This window comes from Eriocheir sinensis, chromosome 10, assembly GCF_024679095.1.
Source record: "Eriocheir sinensis breed Jianghai 21 chromosome 10, ASM2467909v1, whole genome shotgun sequence".
Lineage (NCBI taxonomy): Eukaryota > Metazoa > Arthropoda > Malacostraca > Decapoda > Varunidae > Eriocheir > Eriocheir sinensis.
The window spans coordinates 3,749,110-3,761,712 of NC_066518.1; the positions used below are offsets into that span (position 1 = coordinate 3,749,110).

General features: G+C 41.2%; 1 protein-coding gene across 3 annotated transcripts in view; it reads right to left on the reverse strand.

Annotated features, from left to right (window-relative positions):
• LOC126996458 (lactadherin-like) overlaps window positions 1–12,603 on the reverse strand; it is a 176,358-nt gene that overhangs the window by 599 nt on the left and 163,156 nt on the right. For all 3 annotated transcript variants that reach the window (XM_050856921.1, XM_050856919.1, XM_050856920.1), the window contains exons 9-11: window positions 1,996–2,229; window positions 1,255–1,399; window positions 1–957 (exon numbers count right to left, since the gene is read on the reverse strand). The exon at window positions 1–957 is cut by the window's left edge. In XM_050856921.1, coding sequence (XP_050712878.1) covers window positions 831–957; window positions 1,255–1,399; window positions 1,996–2,229 — 506 coding nt within the window. In that variant the 3' untranslated portion in view covers window positions 1–830. The remainder of the gene's footprint in view (window positions 958–1,254; window positions 1,400–1,995; window positions 2,230–12,603) is intronic.

Consider the following 12,603-nt stretch of genomic DNA (forward strand, 5'->3'; position numbering starts at 1 on the left):
TTATGTATTAACTCAAACAAGACTGATCAAGTATAAAAGTTCCCATGCAGAAACCTTTCCGAAACCGACATGCCAACATCATATTTATATCTCACCAACGCATCTGTTTAGCGCACATAAACGAACATCACTTTGAAACCTACAGCACTACTAAACACAATATAGCTTAAGTAAGGAGGTAAAGCATGTCATGTACTTAACTCGTGTTCCTTGTCTACCATATCACAGGTACACACAGTGCATGCACGGGGCAGTATTCGTGGGTCGCGTCCATCGGTCTCCTGTGCGGGGTGTGTGACGACGCACCACAAGAGAGGAACCGTCGAAGATGATGATTGAACATTCCTCTGAAGGGGCCACGAGGCGACGCACTGTATAATACTTTGCATTGAGCCTCCCCAAGTTGGCGAGGCGCTCCCTGCAACACCACACGCTGGCCTCATCTCCGAGAACTTCGTCCATCAACGAAACACTTATCCACGGACACAAAGTCATGATCCACCCTTTCCACAATGAACTATGAATTTTGTCCATTTCAGTTCATCTTCAAAACATAAACTAACTTTACAATCTCAAAACTGTTCATTCCTGAATACGAAACGTCGTGGCACCCAAACTGTGAGTCTGTCCATCACTATTTCCTTTTGAGGGCATAATAGCTTTGCCATTTCAAAAGGTATTATCCATGATTATCCTGAGTGGCAAGCAACGTTTCCATTTGCTTCTCAGTCACGTGAATAGTTATTTATATTTTTCTTTTCACCATGATCCGCGAAAGAAGCGCGGGCGGGTTTGATGTCGGTGAGGGCGTGGTGAGCAGCCGAGGCGGGTCAGTACGCCATCACCTCACACAGCACCATGGAGAAGACGCGGTGCCACCTGTTGGCAACCCCGCTCGCCTTGATGTACAGGAAACGACCCTTGATGGGCTGTGGACACTCCACGTGCACGCGCTCTCTGCTCACGGGGACAATGGATTAGTGGGTTGAGCTAATGAATGTGTGTGTGTGTGTGTGTGTGTGTGTGTGTTAGAGAGAGAGAGAGAGAGAGAGAGAGAGAGAGAGAGAGAGAGAGAGAGAGAGAGAGAGAGAGAGAGAGAGAGAGAGAGAATCACCAACTCTGAATGCTTACCAAACTGATAAAGAATAATAGTCATAATTACTCTGACGCTGCTGAGGACCTAAAGCCGTATTCATTCATCGTCTCCAACACATGTGTTTCAAGAAGATGAAGGCAAGTCAAAATCAACCTTACCTGAAGAGAGCGTTGTTCAGCCTTGTAATGGAGGCGCACTTTTTGTGGTCCTGGGGCGACAATGTGTCCAGGCGACGCTGGTTCTCGACGAAGACTGTGAGGCGATCAAGGCCGAACACGTAGTCTCGGTACAGGGTCTGCTGGTCTGCGGACGGATGCGGAAGCTGTGTTTGAGATCAAGCAGGCTAGTTAAGCTTTTTTTTTTTTAGAACAAAGGAAACAGGTCAAGGGCACGCAAAAAAGGAAACAATAAGAAAAAAAAGCCCGCTACTTGCTGCTCCTAAAAATAATCCAAAGAGGTGGCCGAAATGCATGTGATAAAACTATCAGACATGAAACCATATGTTCAGGATACACTGATTGTAGGCTACAGCACTTTCTTCTAAAAGAGTGACATTTTGCTACTCATGATTTACTACGCATACCAAAAGCGTTCCATCCCGTTCCTATTTTCTTCCTTATTATTTTTCGACGGCTAGGTTTGTACACCTGTTTGTCTCCGTGTATTCCTCTACTCTCAAATGTTTTGCTTCCGATCACTATTTGTTGTCCTGCCGCTTGATTATCAAATATTAGTCTCGTCGTTTTCATATTCATTTCAAACATATACTTTAGGTTCTCTGTGTAGTTTCTAGTTTTTAAGCCCTCTGTGTAGTTTCTCGATCACCCTGTAAAATTTTATAAGAAATAGTAATACCATGCCATCTGCGAATCTAAAGCAGAAGGTAAGTAGAAACCAACCTTGGCCACGTCCCTGCCAGGTGAGCAGCACCAGGCCGCGCACCTGCTGCCGCTTGCCCAGGTCCACCATCCACACGGGCTCGTCCACGCTGTCGTTGTCGATGACGGCGCATGACTGCAGGGTCGTGTCCTGGTTCCCGTCCACGGCCAGGCTCGCCGGGCCGTAGTTCCAGTCTGACCACGAGTGTCTCTTGTCGTTGACCCAAGTGCTACCCTTGTAGGCGATGTTCTCCACTGCGGGGCAAAGGGCGGAGGTATCATTTAGTGAGGAAATATGTTGAACTACAAAACCTGATTTGACGCCTCACACACCACAGAAATCTATGGTAAAGACGTGATATGTTTTCATATGCACAGTTAATATAAAAAAAAAGTTTTAACATAATCGGACAAAATCGAAACTGATTTCTGAGAACTTAAAGCCACCATGCAAACCTTCAACAATGTGTTAGCAATTACATCATCATTCTCTTTAACACCGTCCGTGATAGCAGTATTGCCAATTAAACGCCATAAATAAACATTTAACTCGGAAATGGTCACGACGATTAGCCTTATTGGGACACCAAAAAGCTTGGTTTCCAATGTATTTGGTATGTGTGTGTGTGTGTGTGTGTGTGTGTGTGTGTGTGTGTGTGTGTGTGTGTGTGTGTGTGTGTGTGTGCCATTCACCATGGTCTGATCACGTGCTGGACTCGCAATTGCCAGTCGTAAGGTCCCCGCTGACCTTGGAGCTCCTGTGACGGATCTTAGGGCATCACTTTTTTTTTAGAATAATAATAAAGACTTTTAAAGTTATTTGAATTGCGGATGTTGCTTTATGTAATCAGTACGTTTTTTTATTTTTATTTGTTCGGACCTATATTATTTGCTATATTACATTATTCACTTCTGGGTGGAGAGGTGGCTAAAGGAGGCTGCCCCTCCGTGTCCACTCTGCTCGGAAATCGAACCAAGGATCTTTTGGTTGTGAACGTAGTGACTCGAACGTGTTAACCAAGGTCTAAATAAATTCTTCTTTCTTTAGATCTTGGTGTTAACCACTATGTAGTACATGTGCACGTATGGATGTAGACACACACACACACACACACACACACACACACACACACACACACACACACACACATCGCACGTTTATAAAATTTGTATATAAAAATGTTCGAACAAACGAAAAAAAAAAAACGGACACATGTTGGACTCGGTCACATTTGAAAGTGCGAATAATATTGATAAGAACAAATAAATAACAATGTGCTGATTGCATAAACCGACAAACGCAATATAGTTGACTTAAAAGCGTTTATATCTAAGGCCTTTAGCGCGAGGGATAATAATGACTTTGCGCCGGTCTTGTGAGGTCTCCATTGTGGCTATCGTGAGCATGACTTACTGCGACCGTCAAATCTCCGATACCAAGTTCAGCACAGGCTCGGATTCAGGTGCGTCATCACAACCAGGGGTACCAACCATTCCGAGGCGACTAGCCATGATCGATTCATTTTCACATTCATCGTGCCCAGGTGTTCGATAAGTTTTTATATATATATATATATATATATATATATATATATATATATATATATATATATATATATATATATATATATATATATATATATATATATATATATATATATATATATATATATATATATATATATATATATATATATATATATATATATATATATATATATATATATATATATATATATATATATATATATATATATATATATATATATATATATATATATATATATATATATATATATATATATATATATATATATATATATATATATATATATATATATATATATATATATATATATATATATATATATATATATATATATATATATATATATATATATATATATATATATATATATATATATATATATATATATATATATTGTCAAATATCACCATCATCATCAACATCATCATCTCCAGGGCGTCCCTGAAGTCACGGGAACATTTCCTACCACAGGAGCACAAATTACATGCAAATGTAGTCTTGCATGACCATTGCAGTCCACGAGAAAACATATTGCAGCAACTTTGTGTGTGTGTGTGTGTGTGTGTGTGTGTGTGTGTGTGTGTGTGTGTGTGTGTGTGTGTGTGTGTGTGACATACTTGCTCGCGCGTGCGTGTGTGCTGGCCAGTACGTTCCCCCATCACTCAGGGGTCTCTCCTCATGCACATGTTTAACACATCAGTCCATCCTGGTTGTGTAGCCAGGAAAGTATGATTAGAGAGCCGCCTCGCCAACCGGTCGCATGAGCACAACGTATACACTTTATGCCTGGCGGTAAGGAGCCTTCGCCGCCGCCTCGCCGCCGCCCTTCATCACGCACCCTCGTTGATTACGCAGCGCCGCGCGAAGCGTCCTCCATAATCATGAACCTGCCGACCACCGCCATGTTTTCAAATGTCCAAATTTACCGACTAAAAAACTTCCAACTCGATGAATATGCGTTAACGAAAACTAGCTCTGAAGTCTCTAGTCAGCCGGGCATTATTCGTAAGACTGTAGCATACGAAGGTAACACGCGGCTTGCTAACTCGTCCTAATTGAGTTCTAAGCGAGTGAGTCAAATACATAATTTACTGCCTCAGCCGTGAAGACTGTCTTACTAAATTAATAACTTATTTTGAAAGACGTGGTAAATAATAAACACAGTAATATATTAATCTCTGGGATTGTTCCCTCGTGTGAAATTTTTTCGTCTCTTATTTCCACTTGACGCCCCTGGGCACACTCTGAAGCCAGCCACACCCAGCTACCACTTAAACCATTTCCTTTCAGATGAACTTGTGTGTAACTTCTAGCAGCATAACAGTGAAGTTTTACTTTAATGTGAGAGGCAGCATGAAGCAGGGTGAGCGACAACCTCTTTTTTTCCCAAACCAGGTCACAAAGGTTATTGGTTATTGTGGAACTTGACTTTCTTTTATGGAAACCTTAATGTAACAATCTACTAATCCTTCTTATTGGCTATTTATTGTCATAATGTCTTCCGTTGTTAACGGCTTGATCATATTTTTTCGCAGTTTTTATCCAATCCTATGGTTGTTTTATTAAGTATATTTCAATGAACTCAGAGGAGAGATTCACGTAATAAAAACTTATGTGAGAACGTTTTCCAGGCATGCCAGACTTGTAATGCTGATAAATATATTTAGTAATTGAATAATTTGCTTGTCTTTGTGTTGTCCTTTCGCGGTAAAATAAAGTTCAGAAGTTTTACGAAACCTCTTTCCTACTCCAGTACTTGACAGGCCATTTTTCATCACAATTTTCATTATAAGGTTTTATACACAAGTGAATATTATTGTGCTGCTTGAGGCCTGTGTCAGCACGTGAGCTAAAAACATTACCTTTCGTGTGGCCGCCCAGCACTTTCTGCTCGCGTGGTCGCGCGCACTCACGCTCAACGGTGTTTGCCACACTCAGGCAGCTGGGTCAGCTACTACTCTGGAGCAATATTTAAGTCAAGAATCAAGTCTTTGGTGTGTCTTAAGGTCAGTAACGAAGATTTAGGCGGTCGTCGAGTGGTTATTGCACCAAGTAGTGGACGTTGGGTCTCGCTGTGAGTCGCACCAACGACTGATGATCCGTCCATCGCCGAGAACGCTGTCGATCATCCTTACTGTACCAGAGTCTGGTACGAGCCCTAAGAGGCATTAAAGTAAAAATCAGTCTTCACTAAAATATGCTGAGGCTAAGAAAGAATTTGAACGTCGTGGGACTTGAATACAGACGAAAGGGAAAATAATACTGACAGCCGTGAATGCCTCAAGGACCCCAACGGTCATAGATCTTTTGACGCAGGCACAATATTGGCAAACTGACCGTCTCAATCGTGAACAACCATGAATTCGATCCTCTTTCAGCCCTTCAATTTAGGATGTGTAGACGCTTCACGCCCTAACGCCCGCGGCTTGGCGCAAGGAATGATTAGCAGCATTACTCAACACTACGAAGATTGGGGCGGAAGGAACTTGGTGTCCCTTCAGTGCCTCAAAAAACAAAGTTCACTTGGCAACTGAACACAACCTTCCAGACACCGATCTCCATTCATTCGATAACAAACAGCTGTCCCCTTCTACATTAAACATTCTCGGTCTGTCGTTAGCTTAAAATCTCAAATGGATACTTCATATACGATCTATTGCTAAATTCCTCAAGGTTGAAAAAATTGTTCTAGAGTGGCCGTTCACATCTATTCGGTAAAATATACGATGGTAACCCAGATATCACACCTGCCATGTGTAACGTAGTGATCAGTTCTTACCCAGTACGTGCTCAACGGTCAAAGATAAAGTGACGAACGCCGACGCAACGCGCAGCTTAGAATATGCTCCCCTTTGCCTTCACTCCAAATATTCCAGTGACAACGAATTGGTAGTTGGAAATAGATGTTCTCAAACTGCAATTTCAGATCCTTCTCTTTCGTTGTGTTTCTACTTGTCTTGTGGTTCAATATGGCTATTTCATTTTTTTTATATGACGTACATTTCAAATCCCTTCTCCATAGCGATCTCAATATAATAGCTTTTCCCAAGTCGTGCTGCAGCTCACTCCAGTAGCCAACACCCTTAATTAAGTCTAGCATAGTCTGCAAACCCATTACCATAACTCGTCAGTCCATCCTTGAGGCACATGCGTCAGGAACATAATCAGGGATAAGACAGATCCCTCGAGGCCTTACACTTGCGTTTTAAGTCTTCCCGATAAGCAGCTCGCCATTAATATTCATAACCTTCTTTGTATAGCTAGAAAGTTTTATTCATAAAATATATTCCTTACAAAGCAACCCACACACCTACTGTTCTTTGATAAGAGTTCAAGCTTCCATAAAATTACATGATTTTCACCCTAAATCAAAATATCTTACTGATGTCATACAGCTGTAATTCCTCATTCCATATTTCTGCCATGGCATTGTTTATATATATATATATATATATATATATATATATATATATATATATATATATATATATATATATATATATATATATATATATATATATATATATATATATATATATATATATATATATATATATATATATATATATATATATATATATATATATATATATTTTCACTTCGCCATTCCTTACCGCTCTTCATTCCCAGCCATTTAAATTTTCTCGAGGTCGTGTTGCATACTTTTTTTTTTATAAAGTGATTCTTAACATTACCTACTGTGTGTGTGTGTGTGTGTGTGTGTGTGTGTGTGTGTGTGTGTGTGTGTGTGTGTGTGTGTGTGTGTGCGGCAGTGAGCATGATGGATTGCGTGCGGAAAGTCTTAGTGAAGTCCGTGTTGGATGTGAATGACCCGTAGACTAATCCTCCCTCTGCTCCCTCCGTGGGTCCTAACCTTCTCCCCTCTCCTCTTCTCCATCCATCTCCTCTGTTGCCTTTCCGCTGTTATTATTTTCACGCCTAATCAATTTTCCCTATTTCTCCTTACACCTGTCCTTCTGTCTTCCCTCTACTCAATTCTTTCCTTTAATTTTCCGTGTCTCTTTCCGCTCACTTTTTTCTCTTATTTCATTCATATATTTTTTTTTTTTATCTCATCCTAATTTCATGCCTTCATAATTTCTTGTCTCTTATAACTTCTCACAATATCTAAAGACTATTACAATTAACGCTGTGCTTATCATTTCTCTCTCTCTCTCTCTCTCTCTCTCTCTCTCTCTCTCTCTCTCTCTCTCTCTCTCTCTCTCTCTCTCTCTCTCTCTCTCTATCTCTCTCTCTCTCTCTCTCTCTCTCTCTCTCTCTCTCTCTCTCTCTCTCTCTCTCTCTCTCTCTCTCTCTCTCTCTCTCTCTCTCTCTCTCTCCACCCAACAATTAAATTTCACTATGTCCAGATTAATTAATAATCGATCTTCGTCTGTTCGGAGGCCTAAGCAAATGTAGGCCGTGTACTGGCGCGTAGTCATCGTATTTTCATCATTCACAACGCGCCTACCAATTACTGTACTTGGTGTTAATGCGCTTAATATCACCTTCACTCGTGTTCCTTCCAGCTGATCAACCTTGACTGTCCTTATCAAACCAGAGTGAAAGCCAGTGTTACCAGAGAGGGGTGTAACTATTGGTGTGATGAGAAATGAACAACACGAAGTTAGAAATGCTATAAGTGTTTGAGGTTGAGTTGGCTGTGAAGGAAGAGAAGAAGAAATTTGTCGTTAAGGGGCGAGACGCGTTGCATACTAAGAGAACCGCAAGGAGAGTAAGGGAGGGAAAAGTGAGTATTGTGAAGCTGGTAAGAGAGCGTGATGAGGGATGGGGAGAGGAGAGAGGGAGGGAGGCAGAATGTGCGGTGCGTTGCTGCTTCTGGGAGGAGGAGGAAGAGGAGGAGAAGGAGGAGGAGGAGGAGGAGACAGAGAGAGAGAGAGAGAGAGAGAGAGAGAGAGAGAGAGAGAGAGAGAGAGAGAGAATATGTGATGTTCCTGCTACTGGGGGGAGGAAGTAGGAGAGCGATGCGTCGTTAGGGGCGGGAGGCGTTACTAGGGGGGGGAAGGGGGAGGGAGAGGGAGCCGCCAAAGTGAGAGTGATAAGGACACGGGCGATGACTCAGGGAAACTTAATGGGAATGATAATAGGATTAGCAGGAAGCGGCAAAATTTTAGGGGGTCTGATTCTCGTCGTAGAAATCGCGTCAAGTCATACACTATTTATCCCTCGCCATTTGCACGCCGTTCAGCAATTTATCAGTGTAGTGTGTGGGGAGTACAAGGTGGGTTTATTTAGCACAAGACAACGAAGCACATATGCAGACCCACACAATACCCGAACACCCGGATATAGTGCATACTGATCAAGATACATACACAGACATACGGGTAAATAGATACGAATTTAATGGAGGGGTAGATGCATACGTAGATATAGCTATAAAGTAGATAGATAATTTTTAGAGGGATAGATAGATACATAGATATAGCTATAGACTGGAAGATAGATAAATATGAAAGCATACACATATTGATGAATGGATGACGACAGGTGTAGATAGACAAAAAAGATGCAAATATAGTATGTAAATTAATATAAACAAATAGATAAGATAAAAATGTTCGTCGACTAGATTAATGGACGCACACAAACAAACAAACAAACGAATAAACACAGAGAGAAAGCAATGTACGGTTCAGAAAAGAGAGTTGTAAATCCACGGCATTTTCAAGTTATAAAAGTGCTTAAACAATTACTTTAATCAACTTCCTTATAAGCGCTTCCTTCTAAGTGGCTGTCAGCGGTCTCTCGCGTCAAGTTGCTGTCTTGCCTCCGTTTCTTCGCTGTGTCATCATTATTATTTTCTCTTTTATGCTTATGCTGAAGCTGTTTACGTAGTTATTGTTTTTTTACAGCATAGGAGTCACTTTAAGGGCATAAAAAAATGAAACAAATGTGAAAAAAAGCCCGCTACTCATTCCATATCACTAGAGAATGAAGAACGAAGTTTACATATCATATCTTGTCTATTTTAGTTTCATACCAAGCTTGGAAAGTCTTCATGATTTATTTTTCTCGGCCCACTTACAAGTTTCCTCCATTATGTGAATATTAGGCAATTGTTTAAAGTACCTGAGAGCCTGAGTTGCACCATTCTTTCAGTCTCTGTTGAGCAAGGATTCACCATTTTTCTCATTCATATCAGGCAGCCCTTCGCTCAGCTCCACATACGCTTTACCATGACCCCTGACGCCTGGCGGGTCGGTGAGGCGATGCTTCCCATGGTTCGTGTTAGCATCTGGTAATTATTTTTTTGCAGTGTTGTTTATATTTGGAAGCTAATCTCTGAGCCCCGCACACTGCCTTGTCATTACCTTTCATAACCCGACCGGCTTGCGTCACTGGACAATGTAGATAAATTATTTTTCATTCAAGTTGTTAAATGAATTTCACACGATCAGTATGTGAAATAATAAAAACACATTCATTTAAATAACTCGTTATCTCTCGACTTGTTGCTTGTTGCTGGTTGAGAGTATGCATGTGAACAATAGTTAGGAATGTGCACCACAATTATCTTCATACTTTATTGCGTAAAGTCAGGGAAACCACCGCTTGCTTTTTCCTTGCCATGATTTTGAACAGGTTTTATTACGTAGTTCAAATATTCTTCGCTCTTACACACACACACACACACACACACACACACACACACACACACACACACACACACACACACACACACACACGTCTATATAGTAAGTTTGTTGTTCTCGTCCACAACAATACTCGCTAACCACTTTTTTATACTCCCTTGTTAAACCTAAACGTTTGAAGCAAGGGCCCTTTGCCGTGGGTCTTATCCCCATTTTAGTAATAATAATCTATGAATATCCCTTCTGACAGTCCCTTCTACCAATCCTAAAAGCAAACCCATCTCACCGAGCAGTCAACGCCTTTAAAACGAACGCGAATTCAATTATTAAAAGGTGTCTGTATTAATATTCATCATCCCTTGAATAATTTTCACTGATTCCTCCCTGCACAGTAGAACAAATACGTCGGTTCTATAATGGTTGAGCCAGAACCTAGTCACACTGCAGGTATATAGGATCTGGTCAGTGTTACATACCGGTTCAATAAATCATCTGCGCTGCTGTTGCTTGCGGTTTTATAAATGATGTAGTACTCTGTTGGTGCGGTTGAGAGCCACTGTGCAATGGCTCCTGGGTCGAGGGTTGAAACTTGATTCCAAACTAACGGCTCATGACCATCTTTTTACATTTAATTTCCCGGAGCAAAATTATATATAACGACATACCTTCATATCATTCACAGATTATCTTTTCATCCTTTCTGGTTATAAGTGCGGATGTTAGTGCTTCTGTCTCCTTTGCTTCATCTATAACGTGCTCATGACTTACCCCAATTGTAAATACTGATTCCATGTTGATGCTTTAAAATTTTCCACCGCCTGTTTCACCTCGCCGTCTTCATCATCTTTAAGCCCTATGTTCCCTTTACTTGCCTTCTTTTCTCCCAACACCCTTCACCCACACAGAGTAAAAGTGTTATGAAGCTTCTTAATGGAGGGAGAACATGTTGAGTTAAAAAAGTCGAGAAAATTTATCTTTGAGGTGAATCGTTAAGGTAATGCTGGAAGTGTTGTGTCCTCGGCGGCTATACGAACAGTGGTTAAATATCCTCTCTGAACACACTCACACATGCCACTCTGAACACATTTACACACGCCACTGTTTTCACCTCCCTGCCGCAGTATCTATTAGCGGCTAACTACCTTTATTCGGCGTTGATTTAATGGTAATCCGATCCTCGTTAAGCGGGAATTCATAACCACCGACCGTCCCCTGCAGCCACATCGGTCACCATTAAAAATCGCTCGCTGTTTTATCCCGTGTGTTATCTCGGTGATGCAAAGGCCCTGTCAATCTCGCCTGCCGCTTCCTGTCACAATAATTGGTGTGAATCCGTCAACGTGATGTTCGTTTGACTTTTGATGAGATTTATTGTTGTTATTATAAAAGGCGAGTATCAGCGGACCAAGACAAAACAAACAAACAAGAAACAAACCAAGAGCAAACAAGCAAATTCTCTCTCTCTCTCTCTCTCTCTCTTCCTATTTTTTTCTCTCCATACTGTAGTCCTAAGTAAAAAAAAAAAAAAAAAAAAAAAAATCCGGGTATCTTCATCATACTGTGGGCGTGTTCATATAATTTTCACAACTTTATTTTTCTTCACTTTCTCCTTTCGTTGACGCAATAAAAAAAAAAAATTCCTTTTGGTTCTTCCACTGTCGACTTGCGGCCGTCGACTGAAGCCGCCAACTTGCTAATAGGGGAACCGGTTTTTTACAAGGGATGGATATGTTATGTGTGCGTGTGTGTGTGTGTGTGTGTGTGTGTGTGTGTGTGTGTGTGTGTGTTGTGCTGGTGCTGTGTTATGCTATATATGGTCAGGCTGGAGAAGTTGCAAGGTGATTGTGTTGTGCCTGTCCTGGTTAGCATTCATGGCTATGTTAAACAGCAGCCTTCTTCGTCCTGTGACCCTCGGATGGCAACCTGACCCGTCCGTTCCTTGCAGTAGACGTTGAGATCGTAAAACTGTGAGATGAGTGGCCCTGGAGCAGCAGTCGTGTTCAAGTCTCTCGCTGTGGGACGTAGGCAAGATTTTACTAATAAATGTTCCGCTTTCTTTATCATCTGAGTGCATCATTGAGGACACCGTTGCATCGGTCCTCTTTGAAGCGATTTTAACAGTGTAGAAAAAAATACTGCAGGCCGGTTGTGGGTTCGGACTTTTGAATGAGCCGATGACATGACACGCTCGGCCGTTCTTCGTTCCGTGTACCCGAGTGGACGGTAAACAAAAAATATGAGCGTGTGTCGAGAATTCAAAGATATCAGATCAGAAAAAAACGGAAAAAATATATAAACGCTCAGAGGTATTGATGTATGTTCTTTAAAAGCGACGAACTCAATGGTATATACAATAAAAAATGTATAAGTCCCTCCCCCTCCCACACGCACACTTACTGATGAGAACAAAAACAAAAACAAAAAAAAAGAAAAAAAAAAAAAGCTAAACATCCATCCAGCATC